The sequence below is a fragment of the Panonychus citri genome, unplaced genomic scaffold, assembly GCF_014898815.1.
Source record: "Panonychus citri isolate SS breed McGregor unplaced genomic scaffold, ASM1489881v1 Contig00100, whole genome shotgun sequence".
NCBI classification, from domain to species: domain Eukaryota; kingdom Metazoa; phylum Arthropoda; class Arachnida; order Trombidiformes; family Tetranychidae; genus Panonychus; species Panonychus citri.
In genome coordinates this window covers 839432-858749 of record NW_026515505.1, presented here as the reverse complement: position 1 = coordinate 858749, position 19318 = coordinate 839432, and the positions used below count along the sequence as shown (strand labels likewise).

The 19318-nt window shown below is 30.2% G+C and overlaps 3 protein-coding genes across 3 annotated transcripts; 2 read left to right on the top strand and 1 right to left on the bottom strand.

The window, feature by feature from the left end:
- The first annotated feature begins 2906 nt into the window (after window positions 1–2906).
- On the top strand, window positions 2907–4641 carry LOC128388612 (calcineurin B homologous protein 1-like). Its single transcript, XM_053348044.1, has 2 exons — window positions 2907–3090; window positions 3422–4641. The coding sequence occupies exons 1-2, from the start codon at window positions 3024–3026 to the stop codon at window positions 3916–3918; spliced, it is 564 nt and encodes a 187-aa protein (XP_053204019.1). The 5' UTR covers window positions 2907–3023; the 3' UTR covers window positions 3919–4641.
- Window positions 4642–5682: 1041 nt separating this feature from the next.
- Window positions 5683–7806, top strand: LOC128388611 (glutathione S-transferase 2-like). Its single transcript, XM_053348043.1, has 3 exons — window positions 5683–5926; window positions 6796–6854; window positions 6925–7806. Exons 1-3 carry the CDS (start codon window positions 5786–5788, stop codon window positions 7376–7378), a joined length of 654 nt encoding a protein of 217 aa, XP_053204018.1. The 5' UTR covers window positions 5683–5785; the 3' UTR covers window positions 7379–7806.
- Window positions 7807–7873: 67 nt separating this feature from the next.
- On the bottom strand, window positions 7874–19256 carry LOC128388575 (diacylglycerol kinase theta-like). The gene is given in 21 exon segments (XM_053347990.1): window positions 7874–11550; window positions 11627–11725; window positions 11794–11959; window positions 12025–12180; window positions 12264–12722; window positions 12808–12932; window positions 13005–13189; window positions 13275–13425; window positions 13518–13582; window positions 13666–13814; window positions 14158–14299; window positions 14373–14534; window positions 14607–14702; window positions 14879–14920; window positions 14923–15046; window positions 15126–15257; window positions 15464–15655; window positions 17239–17318; window positions 18060–18371; window positions 18893–19028; window positions 19135–19256. Coding segments are annotated over 20 exon segments (2988 nt in total). The 5' UTR covers window positions 18906–19028; window positions 19135–19256; the 3' UTR covers window positions 7874–11412.
- Between the last annotated feature and the right edge of the window lie 62 nt (window positions 19257–19318).

Sequence of the window (19318 nt, the reverse complement as noted above, 5' to 3'; positions counted from 1 at the left end):
AGCAATTAACTAATTTCTCAAGGACTTGAAAATTTAATTTTCCGTAACAATTTAATCAAAAGGGAAGTTAAAAAATATCTTAGTTAATTGAAGTCATTGATTTAATTAGAGAGGCGAGTTTGAATTTCTTGTTATTTAATAACAATTAAATTAAATTTGAAACAGTTAACAACAATTGGTGATGAGGAAAATGTTTTAATTGTGATCACGAGGAAATCTAATTGTCAATAATTAGTCAATGAGGAAAAGTTAAACCCGAAAATGTGATGTTAATGTTGTTTGATTTATTTTTGTTAAATTGTTAATTTTATTGTTTCATTTGATTGGATCAACATTCAATTGATTTCTTATCATTAAATATCATAGAGATCTAATTAAATTGCTGATGATGATGATGATGGTGATTAATGTTAATTGTTATTGTTGAGAAGATGAAAAAAAGTTCGAGAAAGTTTTTGTAAAGTTTTTAAAAGTTTCGTTTCTTCATTTATATATAATTAGTTGTTTCTTTTTTTGTTCGTAACACGATTAACACACAGAATTTTGATTATCCACTAAATTAACAACAATTAGTAAATTAATTAGTTGATAGTTCGAAGTCAGAAGGAAGAGGAAATTGTTCTGTATTTAATGTTATATAATATTTTTCGATTTGTTCGATCAATTGTTCTAAGCATTATCTACGAGGATCTCGATTTCTGTAAGGTTAAATAAAAGAAAGAAAGTTAATTATTAGAATTAGAAAATAGTCCAAACTTTTTGATTGATTTCTCATCGAGAATTAACCAATCAATATCAAAATGGAATCAAATTTATCTACTTTATCCTTTTGTCTACATGGAAACGATCATGATGGTTAATCACAAGATGATAACGTACCTGATGCGGGAGCAGCAGGAGGATTGAAGAGTGATTTTAGTGAGCTGAACAAATCATTTGGGAATAAGGAGGGAGATGATGAGAAAGAGGGAGAGACGGAGGGTGAGCCCCATGAGATCTCAGGTGAACCGAATCCAGGTGATCCTTCAAAAATCGGACCTTAGAGATGACCAGTGAGAGAGATAAATGATGAGAGAGATGATTAGTAGTCGAGAATAGGAAGAGAAACAATTTAGTTGAGAAACGATTAAATTGTTGGACTTAATCACTTGGGAAGGAATTAAATTGTTGGGCAACAATTAACTTACTTGATTGTACGGATCCAAAGGCGATTATGATAACCGAAATGGTAACGAAAAGAGTAACAATTTGATTCATTTTTTTTTCCTTTAATTGTGTTGATTGTTAATCACTGATTTAGGTTTTTATTTTCTGCTGATTTAAATTTCTCTAATCACTCTAGATCAATACTAATAGTAAACTGATAATTTTTTGATCAATTGTTTCTGGTTTTATATTTGTTAACTTTTTTTTCAATACTTTTCTCACCTCACAATTAAATCTAATTACGTTGGTGTTAAATTGTATAATCACAAGTTAATTAATCAATATAAATCATTTCATCAATTTCTATGAGTGTACCTGTCCATTTAATTATGTTCAACTGATTTTAATTGTGGGTTGAATGATTATTTCAATTCCATCTCATGGTTTGGTTAATTGTTAGAGTTAATTGTTCCCATTTTTCATTTGACTGTTATACTTTTTTAATTGTTGCTATTTCCCCGTTATAATACATTGGTCATTGTTAAATTAAACTTTTCAATCGGTGACTCTGACAATCAATGAATTTGATTGTAATTTATTTGATTGTAAACGTCAAGAGTTAATTGTTGTAAATTTTTTACTAATCATCTTGATGGACGATTAACATTTGCAACTAGATGACATTTAAATTATTACAATGATCAATTTGTTTTGGTCATTGATAAGACAATCAATTAATTGATTAAGCGGTTTAATTATTGATTAATTGTTTGCAATTTAATTTTCCGTCTTTCTATTAATTTTCACCATTTCATTTGATTGTTTGAATTGTGAAAGGAAAGTTAATTTTTTTTAGTTTGTTTCAATTGTTTCTCATCAACTTACCAAGTGAAATATTGTTAATTGTTACCAATCAATTTTTTCTTAAGTTGATTATGTCGATCAGATAATCAATCATAACATGAAGTTAAGATGAAATTGTCAATGTAATAGTTAATCGTTGCGATGATCTCTAAATTGTTAAATTAATATCAAAACAACTTCCTTTCAAACATTGATCAGATTAAAAAAGTACCACAATTAGAAATGAAAATGTTTCAATTTGTAAGAAATGACCTTAGGCCTAAGGAAATGAATAAAAATAAATAGAGAGGAATTTAATTAACCTTGGAAATCGTTAAGAATGAATATCAATCAATAAACTGACAATTTGACATCAATTAAATACTCTCAATGAAAATCAATCAAAGAAATGAGTAACTGATTATGTTCATAATCCCATATAACTGAACGGACAATGTGTCAATCTTATCATCGAAGTGGTCATCTATTGTCCACCACAAAGACTAAAAACCAGAGCTACAATCACCAGCACAAATTGGACAACGACAATTATACTTAATCACAATCAATTCAGAATCATTGGTAACAATTAGCTTCTGACTAACTATCAATTTGTAAAAATTTTACATTGAAAAACAATTTTTGCATTTAGACACATAAAATGTACGCTGAGCTATGATAATACTAATTATACGTATTAATTTACAATTCAGAGACCATTGAACAATTAAAATACTTTGATAATTGTTTCAATTCAATCGATTCTCAATCAACATCTTTCTACATGTTTACCATTCCCTTGATTTCGATTTGATTTTTGAAAGAAAAAAAGTCGACATTAGTTTTCTATTCTCTTACCAGATGGCGCAAAAGTCGAAGGAGTTTCGACCAATAGGAGAGCCTGAGAACCGAATTTTTTTCAACAACAATAATTTTCTTGTTTATTTTTATATTGATTGTTCATTTTAAATCATCGCCATTTAAATTATTTAACTCTTAATTAGTTATTAAACTACTTTCTCTAATCATCCATCATGGGAAGTCGATCTTCCCTCATGCTTCAAGATGAGGAAATTGCTATTATCCAAGAAGAGACTGGATGTAAGTGTTTTTTACCTTTTCTATCTTGAGCCTTTCTTTTCCTCTTCTATTCCACCATTTTAATTGTTTATCATTAGTTAACTTTCATCACTATTATTGTTCAAAATCCCTTATTAATTAGGCCTTAAGGTTAGACTTATTCCATCTATTTGGTTCTCTATTCTTTCGTTCTCTTTCTCTCGTTTTCTTTTCTCTGCCTTTTACTTACGTTTTCTTACCTGCAATTTCATATCTTATAACACTTGATTTATCTCCTTTTTTCTTTCTCTCTCTTAATTATCCACTTTTGTATTACTCAATATCTAATTTGATTGGTATTGATTTGACTCAGTTACACCAAATCAAATTGAAAGGTTGTACAGTAGATTTACCTCATTGGATAAAGGAGATAATGGAACATTGAGTCGTGATGATTTCCTTCGTATACCCGAGTTAGCGATTAATCCATTGGGTGATAGGATTGTTCAAGCTTTTTTCGGTGATGAAGAGAGAATCAATTTTCGTCATTTTATGCGCGTTTTGGCCACTTTTAGACCTGTTAAGAAAAATCGTGACAATAAGTTAAACAATCGTCGGGAAAAATTACGATTCGCCTTTAAATTGTATGATCTAGATGAGAATGAAAAGATTACCCGGGAAGAATTACTTGCTATTCTTCACATGATGGTTGGTGCAAATATCTCTAATGAACAATTAGCCTCCATTGCCGATAGAACCATAATGGAAGCCGATAAAGATGGTGATCAGTGTATATCATTCGAAGAGTTTTGTAACATTTTGGAAAGAACTGATGTCGAAGAGAAAATGTCAATTCGTTTTCTTCATTAATTATCAATACCTCTTCTATCATTAATAGAAATGAAATTAATGATTCGACGAAAAGGAAAACAAGTAAAAGTGAGAGAGAAATCAAACCAAACAAATCCAATCAACTAACTAACTACAACATTCAACTTTAATTGTTATAAATACATCAAAGATTTAATTACACAATGATTCCTACCTACAATAGTATATGAAAAACAAATGGAAAAGAGGAAAACAAACCAAATCAAGAAAATCGTTTCTAACTTAATCGGATTTAAATTGGATTAATGCCTTAATTTGACCTCGATTTAATTTTTATTATTACCCTAATGATGGTTATCCAGCTAGATGATTTAACTCATCAACAACACACCACAATTAATTCATTTAATTGTTTTAAACTATTACTATATTTCTTTAATCATATCCACAACAATTAATATAATAGAAAGAAATATTTTAAAGAGTTATATATAATTTGTTTAAATTAACCTTAATCATGTAAACAATTAACTTCAATGAATTTTCATCAAGCAAAAAAAAGACATGACACAATCAAGCACAAAGAAAAGCAACAATTAACTTAATGATGTCAACTAATCAACTACAGTAAATTGATTGCAACATAGGAAATGAGAGATTTATACCAACAGAAAATAAAGTTAATTATGATCTCAATGGAAAACAATCAAAGTTGATTCTTCACAATTAAAAAGTAAAATTAAAAATTCCAATATCATCTAATCATAATGTTGTTAACTTTTTCTTCATCCTAATTAATATTCTAGTTAAAGTCTCAAGGTTTTAATCATTGATTGTTGAAGGTTTCGAGTGTAAATCAATGTGAAAATGAAGGGAAAAAATTAATTTGATTACAATTAAGAGAGATAAAGAAATCAATTGACAATCACCGGAAACAATTAGATGTCAATGATTGTATGATTACAATAAGAGAATCAATAAATTGTGTCAAATTGTTTCTCGAGAAAAAATCAAGGATTTTAATTGTTGACAAAATTTAAGGAAAATATTTAAACATCAAGTTAATCAACTATGAGAAAACAACAACAACCTGTCAACACTTAATTAGAAACTTGATTAGTTTGATTAATCAATTGGCATTTTGTTCATTTATCAAGGTTATTAAATTTGTTAGTTTTTCTCTCGATCAAGTTAATTAATAATATTCTTCCGGTTTTAATTGTGCTTGTTGATCGTCAGAAACTAATTGACAAAATCATTAACATCCGGTTCTTAATTTAAATTAAGTGTCATTAATCAAAATGAATAATGTTTATCAACAATTTAGTGTAAATATTAATATTCAACTTTTGTTTCTTGACAATTAAGACGAAACCACTTGATTGCTTACTGATTGTGCTGTAACTAATTACAGATTATGATGAAAATTAAACGAACCACGAAACAATCAAAAAGAATAGTAAGAAACATTAATTGATTGTCGATTTAATTGCGAAAATCATTAACGATAAACAATTGAATCTATCAATTGTTTATCTCAACGATTTCTAATGAAGCTTCAACCAAAGTAGCGACAATTGCCTGAAATAAATGACCGATGGCCAGTCAAGGTGTTCAAAGGTGAAAGTGTGATGGAAAATCGAGCAATTAACTAATTTCCAAAGATAAAAGTGACCACTGGTCAATCGGAACAATAATGTAACCACAAGTTTATGACGTTCGATTAGTTTTTCTAAATTCCATCAGATGGAAACAGTTTTGATTTTCTGATTTTCGTTTTTATCTTTTTTTTAGTTTCTCTTTTATTCTGATTCATTGTCTTTGTCTCTTTATTTTTGATTGTTTGAAAATCGTTTTTTTTTGTTCCCTTTAATTGTTAATTGTTTTCGTTTATATTTAATCGAAAATGGTCTTGGAATTGTATCAATTACCTTTCTCTGCCCCCTGTCGATCCGTCTTAATGGTTGGCAAGATCCTTGGATTAGACATTGACGCTAAACCACTTGATTTAATGCAAGGGGAACACTTGAAACCCGAATTTTTAAAGGTAAATTTTGTTTTTTTTTTCTATTCTTAATTAAGATCTTAATCTTAATTTTAAGATTAACGATTCTCTAAACCTTTTGACTGATTGGATAAATTGATGAGAGATACTCGTTAAGTTTTGTGCACCAATAGTCTATTGTCTGTTGTCAAGGCGTTGGTCAATATGAGTCTCGGTCTATGTTTCCAAAGTGGTTAGGTAACAAGATTTCATTAGCTATTGGTTGTTAATTTAATCAGGTTTATTTGACCTTCTTCTGATTTTTTGGTAACTTTGATGATCAAAATTGTATTAGATTCACTTGTTGATTATCTTCACGTTTCTAGCTTTTTCCATTGGAACTTTTTTATTCTCTCAGTTCATTCTAATTCAATTCTAATCTTATCTTTTTGTTTCTTTCCAATAGATAAATTTCCAATTTATTTTAACGTAGAAACTCAATTGTCATTGTCATTAGCTCTCCATGGTTGATGATCAACAAGTGATTTAAAATTTAAAACGATTTCAACTCATTCAACTTAATGATTTTTCAAGTCTTTGTTTTCTCAATGATCTATGATAATAGTTAATTTATTTACTTCAATATTTTAAATCGATATTTTCTAGAAAAGAAAAGAGAAAAGATCATCAGTTAGCTTTTCTATCTATCATTAATTGTTATGGAGAAATTAATTTCGTTTACAATTAAGTTTTAGTAACCTAACAACGCCTTTGTTGATAGAGATCGTGATTGTATTGATTGATACAATATTCAATCTGAATTGACTTGAGCAATTTTATTGCTGGAAAAAAAATCTATATCATGAAAGACAACCGGTTAAATATTGATTATTGTTTTAAATAATTTTTTATTGATTTGTTTTTAATTGCAGATTAACCCTTTCCATTGTATCCCTACCTTGGTTGATGATGGTTTCACCTTGTGGGAAAGGTAAATTAATAAAACTGACTGAGAATTTATAACTCATGTCAATATAATTTATTTTTCATTCTAATTACAGTCGAGCTATTATGACCTATTTGGTTGGTAAATTTTCACCAGAAAACGATCTCTATCCCAAAGACATTCAAGCTCGAGCGACAGTTGACAGGTGGTTGTACTGGGACAATGGGTCACTTTACGCATCCCTTGGAGCTTATTATGGACCAATTTTCCGAAAAGGAGCTAAACCCGATCCTTCAGTAGCCCAAACTTTCATCGACAAGGCCAAACTTCTCGATGCGGCTCTCGCATCGTCTAAATATCTTTGCGGAGATAAGATCACTTTGGCTGATCTTTCAATCATGGTAACAATTACCACAGCTCAAGGAGCCGAATTGGATCTCAGTGGATTAACTAATGTTAATCGTTGGTTAAAACAACTAGAAAATGACTTCCCTGGTTGGTGGAAAGAACTGGTCACCGATCCAGTTGAAGGTTTCCGCGGTTTCATTAAATCAAAACTTGCTCAGTAAACACTCCAGTAATTCAATGATGCTTGCAAATCAACTACTTTACTCCATTTTCCACTGATTAACTATTTTGGGTTCTAATTCACAGCAATTAACTAAAACACACTTAAAAAACATATAATATTTTCACCTTCAATTTGATCTACTCACCTTCTTTGTTTACAATATACAACCAAAGACTTGAGTTTACAACCACTTGCTAAATCATTCACAAAGTTGAATATAATCAATGAGAGTTAGCCCAGAGATATAATAAGAATTGACCTCTCGATGTAGTCTCTTGCAATGGTCAACTGATTAGATATCAAAAGTTATCTTACTTGATTATCGTGAATGATTTAACAAGTGGTTGCCAACTCAAAGTCTTTGGCTGTATATTTGGTTATGGTATTTTCTGCAAATTAATAAAACGAAATAAGCAAAACAATTAATCCCGACGTTCTATTGATAATAATTCCTTTTAACAATTAAAAAGAAAAGGAGATAATCAAATGAATTCAATTTTATGGAATAATTTTTATTCTAAGTTTAATTGTCAATCAAGTTAACTACTCGGTGACAATTTAAATGATCATTTATATTTATCAATTAATGTAATTGTATCATAATCATGGATGGCACAATAGTGCAATTTAAGCAACAGGAGATAAAGGAATCAAATTAATTACAGGAAGAAGAGGAAAAATATCTATTAATCCAGTGATTAACTTAATCGGATAATCTGGTAACTAGATAATGATAATAATACAATTAAATTGATCAAGTGAGAGAGAGAGAGAGAAATCATAAGTAAATTAAGTTAACGGTTGAGATTCAATTCAGTCATTGATTGTTTTTTGATCATCAGAATTAAATTGTTGGTGAAAATCAACTTGATGATCTACATAATCAATCAACAAATCAAGAAAAGGAGAGTAATAAAAATAATAGTTGAAGGGAAAAAAGTTTACAATTGATAAAATTAAAAACAATTAAGGTTTGGTGTTTGCACCAATCACACCTTACATAGTTATAATCAGGGTAATTAACAGTAATTAATTTTCTTAATCAACAGGATTAAGGGGAGGGGAGTTGATTCAGTTGTTTAATCAGAGATTTTATCAACATAAAAATTGTTTCGTTTTGTTTTTTGAATAAAAATTAAGAGAAATCAGTTTTCAGTGTGATTATCGTGATGATGATTAACAAATTGTGATGATTAAATTGATGAATGATGGTTGATGATGATCAAAGTCATTTACTGATTCAGTTTCCAGAATTAAGTCTGGTACAAAGAAGTGTATTTAAATTAACAAGGAAATTAAAATTTAATAAGAAAAAAAAATCTTCAATCTCTTTTCAAAACAATCAGTTAATTGTAAAGTGGCAGCTAATTAGTTAATTGTCTTTGGTGTGTGTGTGTTTATCGATTAAACCAGTTATTTGATTAAGCATCAGAGATTTGAAATTGAGCTGTTAATTGTTAAGTTTAATTGTACATTTGTTGGTGTGATTGATTTGATTGCGATGATAAATTGTGATTCTTGTGCAAGGGAATTAAAAAAAACATTTCCAAACCTCTAACAACAATCAACCTTTGCAATTGACAATTAGAAATTAAACTTTACTGTGATGAAAGGGTTTTAAGATGACCAATCAACGTGTTCTTGGGGAAATGACCTCAATGACCTTGAAAATCGTAAGGTCGAGTTCTTTAATTCTGTTTGTCCTCTGGTCAAGTTTGACATTCATGTGACATTTAATTGTCGAGATATTCAGTGAAATCGTCGTGGTGGATAAAAAAAACGACCTGAATTTTGTTTCTGGTTAATAATCAAAGTTAAATCATAATTTCTGCCCTTTAATTGCTGTTGATTGTTGTTTAAGTTACTAATTATTGTGATTAATTGATTAAATATATTTAGGTGAGTTGATTAAAATTTGTCCGTTTTAAAGACATACAATTGAAACTACACTTTGCAAACATTTTGCAAAGTAATCAGAGTTAATTTTTTGGGATTAATTGTTAGAGTTAATCATTTGCAATTAGTTAATTAATGTTAATCAGTTTGCTGGTAAAATTTTCATGTGAAATCATCTACTGGAAAATTAAAATTAAATAGACAGTAATTAAAAATTTGGACTCTCTTATAGCTTAATCATCAGGTTTGTTAAATAAATTAGTTTCATTTAAATTAAATTAATCAAATTGTAAATTAACTAATGATCAATAATTTAGTTTTATCTCCTCTCTTGATTGTTGTTGTTTAAATTCACAATTAAATCAATGGTCCAACGATTTAAATTGCTTCTTTTCATCGTCGTAACTGGTGAAATTAGTTTAATTGTTTGTGTCTCATTCTCCCTTGTTAATTGTTGGCAGCAATCATAATTAAAATGTGTTGATTAGAGTAGCAAATTGTAACAAAATCAATTGATTGCTGATCAGTTAGATTGATATTGTTGCTTATAAATAGCTAAGAAATTAAATCAGTTTAATTGTTGTAGAACAATTAAAATTATGACGATGATTAGATGAAGAAATTTTTTTCCAATTGCAATTAAATCTTGATTCCTTTAAGTTGAATTTCTTGACAAAGTTAATTGTTGATGTTGATCAGGTTGATGAGAGAGAGAGACTAGAAATTGATTGATGATTAATTAGTAAGTAGATCACATTAATTGTTGATGGTTAACTTGTTGGCTTAATTGTGGAAGAGATAAAGTTAATTGTGTTGACTAGAAAATGAAAATGAAATAAACGTAAACCAAATTAAAGTTGATTGTGATGATTATGAATGATGATTTGCGATTTACACACATAGAAGCACTGATATAGAAAATGGTTAAACCAGAAATTAATTAATTGCGTTAATTATCACCACTAACAATTTAGATTATGATACAAAGGGAGAAACAAAATGATTACTATTAAGATTTTGATGTGTGTGATTTGATTTTTTTGTACATATTTATATATATAAATTGTTTATCCCCCAAATCACAATTAATTTAATTGTCTCTTGATGATGATCATTATGTTAATTGTTGTTGTTAATCCAGTTAATCAGGAAAAAGCAGAAAAAGTTTGGACACAATTTGAAAAGTTCATTTGATTTCTGGTTTCATATGAAAACGTTGAAAGTTAATTGTCCATTAATCTCACAATAATTAAAATTGATTACGATGATTAACAAGTGGGGATTTTTGGAGATTTGGATTAACTGATTAGAAAATTTTCAATCCAATTAATTCCTTAATTGTGTTTGTATTGTTATTTTAGATCTGGAATGATGATAATTAATATGATCAGAGGGAAGAATCAGAAAGTAAAAAGTTAATTCTGATTACAATGATTCCTTAATTGTTACCATTAATTAAGTTGGTTGAGTTTACAAAAAGAAAACAAAAAATGTGAAAACTTTTCAATTCAGTTGTTAAGATGATGATTAGTTAATCATCTTTGTGTTGATTAAGCAACTGGTGAAAAAAATGTTAATTTGACTAGAGTTGGCAAAGTTTTAATTGTTTACAATTAAAAATTTTGGTTAATTGGAGCCAAGTCCTCGAATCATTGATGATCTTAATTGTTGAACGATAAAGTTAATCATGAATTATGATGAAGATGTGAAAGTTGATGATGATGATTACAATGAGTGGGTGATTTTTGATTAATTTAAGTATATCAATATCAAAGTTGTCAATTAAATTGTTGTTGATTAACGATTGATGATGATGATGAAAGATGATGTCAATTTGATTTACATTGAATAAAAAAAAAGGATTTCATTTCCTTAATTGTCCATCTTGATATTATCATTTAAATACCAAGTGAATTAAGTTAAATTGTTGCAATTAACCATATTAATTAAGCAACAATTGATAATATATAATCAAAATGGTTGTTGATTTAATGGGTTGGCGTTAATTGTAGTTAGTGGTGGTGGTTTCTTGTTGTTGTTGTTGATGAAAGTGGTTCATTGTTAGTAGTAGTATTGATGATTATTATTATTATCTATTTATAATTATTATTAATTATCGTTAATTAACAATTAGATTTACTCATCTGGACGCTCACTGATGGACGATTTTTCACCTAAAGCTACAGATGACCTTTCACCGGAGGATTTTTCTGAGGCGGATAGGGCAGGTTCAGTGTTACGACGTTTCATTTTTGTTTTCCGTAGCATAGTTGCCTAATTGTTCAACAATTAATTAATAGAAAAGACAATCAATCAAATGATAATTAATAGTAATTCATTGACTACTTACTTTTAGAGCTGATTTAAGTACCACAACCTCACCAGGAGCTTGAATCCAAGGTTCACCATCAACCTGAACAGGCATCTCAGTGTTTATCCTAATTTTAATCTACACAGACAAAAGTAAATTAGTTGATTGTTAGAAATTCAATATAATCTATATATTTATTTGCTTACATGTCCACCCTGAGCGATTCGAATGGCATTTCGAAGGCCACTCTGTATTTGACCCATATGTACAACTCCAGTTACACCGACGATCTCAAGCATCCCGTCATAATGTGTAGGCTTTGAAAATTGGTCATCTTTTTCTTGACCCCAAGGATTGGCACCAGATCCCCAACTGTAACAATCAAAAATAAGATTAATCATGACAACAATCAAATTTCTACAAGATTAAATTCTTACCTGAGTATATTAAGAATTATAATCCCTTCAACCGGAGGTAAATTAACTAATTTACCATCAACTTCAACCCTGATTTCCTTATGAAGCTCTTTCCATGTTTTCTTAGTAACCATTTTTCTTAAACCCATTTTTACATAGACACCTTTGTTATGAAGTCTATGGAAAGTAAATTGCAAACAATTAGTTTCCCATTGACAATGATTATCATTATTATTATTATTATTCTTATTCTTATTTACCTGGAATTAAATTTATCTGGATTCTCTTCCCTGGCAATATGAAAACCTAGACAAAGATCAGCATCAATACCGATACCAAAATAATTGTTCATCACATAGATTGCAGTATTATCTTCAGAGGCTCCCGTTTGATTACCAGGTAAACCAGGTTTATCTTCCTGTTTGGGCGCTGGTTCATCTGTATGAAAGACCACTGTCCATCTATCTAATCTAATCTCTTCCGCTTCGATGACATCTTTTAAAAGGGTCATCGGATCTTCAGCACCAGTATAACCTGAGCCCCATCGAAGTACTCGAGCCAAATCATTACCAGTACCTAAAGGGACAATGGCACATGGAGGTGATTGACAAATTGAGTCTTGACCGACATTATCTAAACACTGTAACACCCAACCAACGGTTCCGTCACCGCCACAGACCAAAATTTTATAATCTTTAACCCAACGGAAAACGTATAACCTGAAGAGATGAAAGGATAACAACAACAATTAGAAAACACAGAGCAAAAAAAGAAAACAATTAACAACAATTAAGAGTTAATTACCCTGGAAGTGGACCACCATTTTCTAAATCATAAACTTGATAAGGATTTAACAATTTACGGAATGCTGAGATTAACTCTAATCCTTGGCAACCACCACTTTTAACGTTAACAAAAACCAATAGAGGCTGGAAAAAAAAGGAGCAATTAACAATTAAATGATATTCTTTTTCGTATCACAATTAACCTAATTAACTTACCCTAACTCCGGTGGGAACCATATCGGCGACAATATTTGGTAATAAAAGGACAAGTAAATTTTTATCATCATAAACCGTTTCTCGTAACATATAAAAAGCTTTTACAGCGATATCGGCATTATCGTAGGTTATAATTAACGATCCATATTCGTAGTAAATTGGACCAACTGAACGGTATTTATAAGCTGAAAATTTTCATCATAATCAAAGATAATTGTTGATAATTAGTAACAGAATTTAACAAAATTTTCTTCCTTCTAGTAAACTTACGTTTTCCTAAAACATCAACAAGGATTTTCTCGTAATGACGTTGGGGCAAATTCGGAGGTAAATTGCCGACGAAAATGGCCACATTTGAACAGTACACTTCGTCTTTGGTTTGTAGATAGAATCGAGTATTTTCCTTCTGACGAACTGATTCCTATGATAATTGGAGAACAATTAAAACAAATATTATTAGTAATTTTCTAATATCGTAAAATAAAATATTAAAATTCTATATGATAAACTTACTCTTGCTACGTTTTTAATTATCTCCCAGGGACTTTCTTGATTATCCATTGTCCTTTCATGGACAGCTGATTGTTGGATAAAATTTACCAAGATAACAATTAGTAAATTGGATCACGTTTGTTTACCCAATTAAGTTAATCATAATTACCTCCTTTCTCTAAGGAAACTTCAACAAGGCGATATCTGTTTATATCTTTAGGATCCAAACCAAATCTTTCTAATGATGATTTAATTACTTCCTCTACTGTTGTATCATCAGTTACAGGTATCACACAATAAGTATCGTTAACGAAAACGCTGCAAAAAATAACAATTAATCAAAGATAAAAAAAGAAACAATTAGAGATTTAAATTACAATGATTATGAAAGGAGGAAAATAAATATTGAAATTAGATAATCAATCAAAAACTCAATTCTTTCATTGGAGAAATTAAAATTGATCAATAACCTAAAAATCAAATTGGAAAATCAAATGATTAGATAAACATGATCAGTTAATCAGTTGATTGCATGTTGATTATTTTGAATTTACTAGTATGAAAAATGTCAAATTTGTCAGGAAAACAGTTGGAAAACCAAAGGAAATTGTTTGATCACTTTGATTGATTGTTAATCACTTGATGATGACGATTAACTTACTTAAGTTTCCCAGGATAGACTCGAATGGTTCCTTGTGAGGAATTGGGTGGACGAAACCTAAAAAAGATACCAGGCCTTTTGCCCTCTTTCCTGGTTAAACTGGGTATCGACATAAAATCACATAATTCTTTCTCATTTGGATCTATTATCAAGGAGAAATTCAAACGTAAACAATTAAGAATTAAGAGAATAAAAAGTTGTCGAACTTAATTTACCATAAAAATCGGTTATAATATAGTGTTTGGGATCATCGTGAATATGAAAAGCTCGAAGAGCGGCCGCTATGATCTGTTCCTTGTTTGCACTTCGTGAGATGGTGATTGTCCGGAATGTACTTCGTTTCATTGAAGCATTACCATCGTAGATTTTAACTACCTCTGTGTAATTAGAATTAAACAATTAACTGTTAATAATTTGGGTCTTTTCTAAATCGAAAAGGTAAACAATACCTTCATCTTTATCTTTATCCTTAGGTGATGGATACTCTTCGGCTTCGGATTTTGTCCTCTGGTCAGATCCAGGTAACTCTTCAGAGCTACTTCGAGCTAAATAATCAAAGAAAAAGAAGAACCAATTTAATCAAGACAGTTTTTTGGCTAATATGACATCGTAATTACACAATAATTAAATAATACTTCGTGCGTGTTGATCAATAGGTTTAGTTGACAGGGAAGAGTGGGATTGATTTGGACAACAATTAACAATCGTTTACAACACTTACTAAACTTACGGGCTACATTTTCGCCTTTTTTACGATTTTGAACCCGATGATCGTTTCCAATGGTACATCGGTTCGAGGGATGCTAACACAATATGGTGGTAACATTATACTCTGGACTAGACCAAAATTACATTCTGGATTTAATTGTTTATAACAAATTGCGTGAGCCTAGAGAAAAAGGAAAAGGTCAGAAAAGGTCAATAATGTGTCGGGATAATATTGAATTTGGAAAAAGGGTCAAACTTACCGTCCATCCGCACCATTCACATCTCATACCAGCGAGACATTCAGCTGACCAACATGATTTACGGCAATAATGACACTTAGAGTTAGGAGGAAGATTACCTTCTCTCCAATGGTGAAATTGTACTACTTTTGGCTGGAGAAAAACAGGAACAGGAAAACGGAAATAGAAAAGGAAAAAGTGGAGAGAGAGAAAAAAAAATAAGAAAAGTGAGAAATTATATAAAACAAAAAGGATAATCGAGAAAAAAATGATTCGAATTTTTTTCCCATTAGATTTTTTTTTCGCCGTTCGCTTGCTATCAATCGAAAAGCGAATTTTAATTGTTACAATTAACTTACCAGTTCTTGATCAGGAATATAAGTGGCACATTCTTTACAATCGGCTACACTGAAATCTTGACATTCTAAGTGAACACAATATTCACAAGTTTCACATCGAACTGCACTTTGATCTTCGATTCGTTTTCGACAAACGTTGCAAAATTTTCTCTTAAAATGTCCGACATCAGACCAACAATGGGGAACTGGATTCTATTGGGTGACAACGAACAGATTATGAAAAAAAAATTCGAACAATTAAAATTCTAAAATTGGAAATATTAGTTGAGAAAAATAAGAAAAAACTTGTCGATTCCAACAGAGAAACAGTTGATTTCGAGTAACATTTAAATGGATAAAACAATAATTTATCATTTGATTTGATTATTGTAAATGATTAAGTGTGCAAATATTATTAGTAAATTGTTATATTTTGTTTTTCTTGTTAATTGTTGTACCAAAATGATTATAATAATAACAACACAATATAATCCAGGGTTAACCTAATTTCATTAACCAAACATTCACACAATTAATGGTAAAAATCAAACGTTTAATAACATTGTTCAAATCTAATGATTTACTGGTGATAACAAATGTATTGAGTGGTAACAATTACCTTCAGTCTTGATATGATTAGTTAATCAGTGGATGAGTAAAAGTAAAATGTTAATAATAAACATGAACATTAACCTCATTGATACAATAAAATTTCATTCATTCATTAAAAATAGTAAAAAATCAATAATAGAGTTTCAAGTTGATCTAAAAAGAGAAACATTTTTCATTCTCAACTATTTATTACCATGAAGATGATTTTTCTTGGTTACTACGATTATTATTTGGGTGAGAAATTTTTACAACTGATAATTCAAAAAAGAAAGGAAGGAGAGAGAGAGGAAAAGATTCAAGGAAGATGAAGGAATGATTATAAATACATTGAGCAAAATGATCCTCAACTTGATCCATATCATGATCCTTACACCATTGATTGAGAAAAAAAATTTCTCCATCATCTCTAAGAGTTACTAATGAACATTTTTTGCTTGAACTACAAAGATGATGATAAATACTCGAGATGATAGAGAAAGAGAAAGAGAGAGAGACAGAGGGTGGGAAGGGGAGAGAGTTTAATAGAGATGAAAACCTTAACCTGGAAAAAAAGCCTAAAATAAACTTCGCCTCATCCTTTTTCCCATTGACGTCATTCCCAAAGTTCATCAGCTGATTCAAGTGACCTGGATTCAGAAAATTCATTGATACAACATGATATAATAGACAATCTCTTTCTCTCTCTCTCTAGTTTTCCCACTGCCACCATCTCCTTTCACCTCTTTTCTCTCTCTCTCCCCTGTTTCAACTTTCTCAAAATAGACATAACAATAATGAGGATAAGGCAAAGGAGGGCGAAAGAGGAGGAGGGGGAGGATGAGGAAGAGGAAGAGGAAAAAAAAGTAGTACTACTTGCGCATAAAATATTATGAATAAGAAGAAAGAAGAAAATCATCCTCATCATCTAGATGATGAGGATGATTGTTTATTTGATCTTGTTCATCTGAATTATATCTGAACATGATCATATGATGAGAAGATGAGGATAAGGTTGAAGATGGTGACAAAGATAAATAACTAACGGTAGATTTTTAGATGTCAATGGGTAGAAAATTATTATGTGCATGTAACTGTGATTTTTTTTTCAATTTCTTCTTGCAGATTTACTAACGTATTACTTTTCCATCTTGTGGAGTTTTTTTCTTCTAATTGTTACACTAAATTAATTTGGGTTACGAACTTACCTTAATTACATTTGAGGCTATTGTGGAACAGGGAGAAACAACAGTTTTGAGACATCGATCGTGTACTACAAAATTGCACACTACAATTATTCACCAATAATTAATGGTTAACAGAAGAAGATAATTACATCATGATGATTAGTGTAATTAAAATGATAAATAAATAACGATAGAATAGAAAATACAACAAAATGATAATAATAAATGCGAATATCAATCAGGTAAACAATAAAAAATCAAAAGAAAATAACGAAAAAGAAGAAGAAATTAAATCAAAGGTAAATCAGAAATAAAAAGAAACAATAATTAGATAGAGAGAAAATAATTGAAGATAATTGTGATTATGATGATGATGATGATGATATAGATGATGGTGAAGATATTGATGAGAGAGAATGAAGAGAAAGAAAAAGAATAGAAGAAAATTCATAATTAATAGAAGAACAGATATTGTAAATAATTTATATTCTAAATTGAGAATAGATATAAAGACGCTTCTTTTGATGAGAGAGAATTTGATAAGATGATTCTTCTTGGATGGAGAAGAATATTAATTTCATCAATTTTCTCCCATCATCACTTTCTACCTCCACCTCCTCCTCAGCACTTTATGAACACTCTTCACACTATCAATACGACGATAATATAAATGTACTAATATGAATGCGTTTGTTTGTTGGGAGGGGATGTAGACACATGAAGGGAGTTTAAACACTCTGACAATAGATTATGTTGTATGTGTGTGTGTGTGTGTGTGTGTGTTTATTGAAGTGAGAGGAGTGGTTGATAGTATTATCTAATGGGCACACCACTGGGCTCACCTTCACATATACATCCTTGACCAATAAGTCCCCATAACATATCGGTACAATGGTGACAATAAGTTGGTTTATGAAATGTTTTCTTTGTAAAATAATGTCCATGTCCATATTGATCATATTCTGGTGTAAATTCAGTTGTTGGTGATGTTGATCCTTCTGGTCCACCAACACCACTGGCACTACCACTTCCTCCAGTAACAATAACACCACTGATTCCTTGATTACTACTTGTACTACAACTACTACTACTTACAATACCACCACCTCCACCACCACCAGGACCACTTGCACTTCCACCACCACCACCTCCTCCTATCATTTTGATTGAACGGTGTGGATTATTGTTCACAGAATTATTTTTATACCAACAACAATAATAATAAACACTTATAACAATAATTATACTAATAATAATAAGTAGAAGTATAATAATAATAATCACTTTTGAACCACTTTTATGTACACAGGCGAGAAAAAAAAATTCATCTCAAGCTTCACCAATAGACATCATATCAATGGAGAGCACAAGCAATTTCAAGTCATCTCTCTGTCTTTTCTTATATTCATCTCTCTTTTCTCTCTCTCTCTCTTTATTCCTGTGGATAATATCACCATGATTCACTATTTACATGCTGCTCTCTATTGATCATTTTTGTACTTTCAACATCTCATTTTCTCTTTCGAAATTTTCACTTTTCTATTCTTTTCTCTTTTCATATTCTTACCAAAATGAAAACTCATTTTTATCTATAAAAACGATTCCTATTTGGATTTAACTCTTTCTCTTTCTTTGTTCACATGTAAACAAAATCATAATTTTCTTCACTATTTACCTTGTTCCTCCATCGTCTATTGCCCTTTCACCTTTTTCTCCTCCTTCTTCGTTTGGATAAATAAACAACAGTAAATAACCTCCATGTTCCTGGAGTTGCAACAGGAAAAGAAAAAGAAGAGAATATTTATCGTTACCTGGGAAGAGAAAATAGAAAAAAAAAATTCCATTTGAATTATTTGGACAATCTAACAAAGATTCAACTCCAATTCAATTCTATTCTATTCTCCATCATTTACCTACCGTTAATCAAATTTAAACGATTGTCACTCCTCAATTAGTTAATTGTTAAAAGGAACCATTAAAACACTTGGAAAGTTGATTAGTTGAAGGAAAATTTTTTCTCTTTTGAAAATAAAAAAAATCGATTGATTTTTGTTCGCACTGATATGCTGCCATCTCTTGGAGAGATTATCAACTAATACGG

Excerpts from the sequence above, each read along its gene's own strand:
- LOC128388612 (XM_053348044.1), top strand. The coding sequence starts at position 3,024 with ATGGGAAGTCGATCTTCCCTCATGCTTCAAGATGAGGAAATTGCTATT. Across the intron at positions 3,091-3,421 it reads TATCCAAGAAGAGACTGGAT|TTACACCAAATCAAATTGAA; the intron begins GTAAGTGTTTTT and ends GATTTGACTCAG.
- LOC128388611 (XM_053348043.1), top strand. The coding sequence starts at position 5,786 with ATGGTCTTGGAATTGTATCAATTACCTTTCTCTGCCCCCTGTCGATCC. Across the intron at positions 5,927-6,795 it reads TGAAACCCGAATTTTTAAAG|ATTAACCCTTTCCATTGTAT; the intron begins GTAAATTTTGTT and ends TTTTAATTGCAG. Across the intron at positions 6,855-6,924 it reads GGTTTCACCTTGTGGGAAAG|TCGAGCTATTATGACCTATT; the intron begins GTAAATTAATAA and ends TTCTAATTACAG.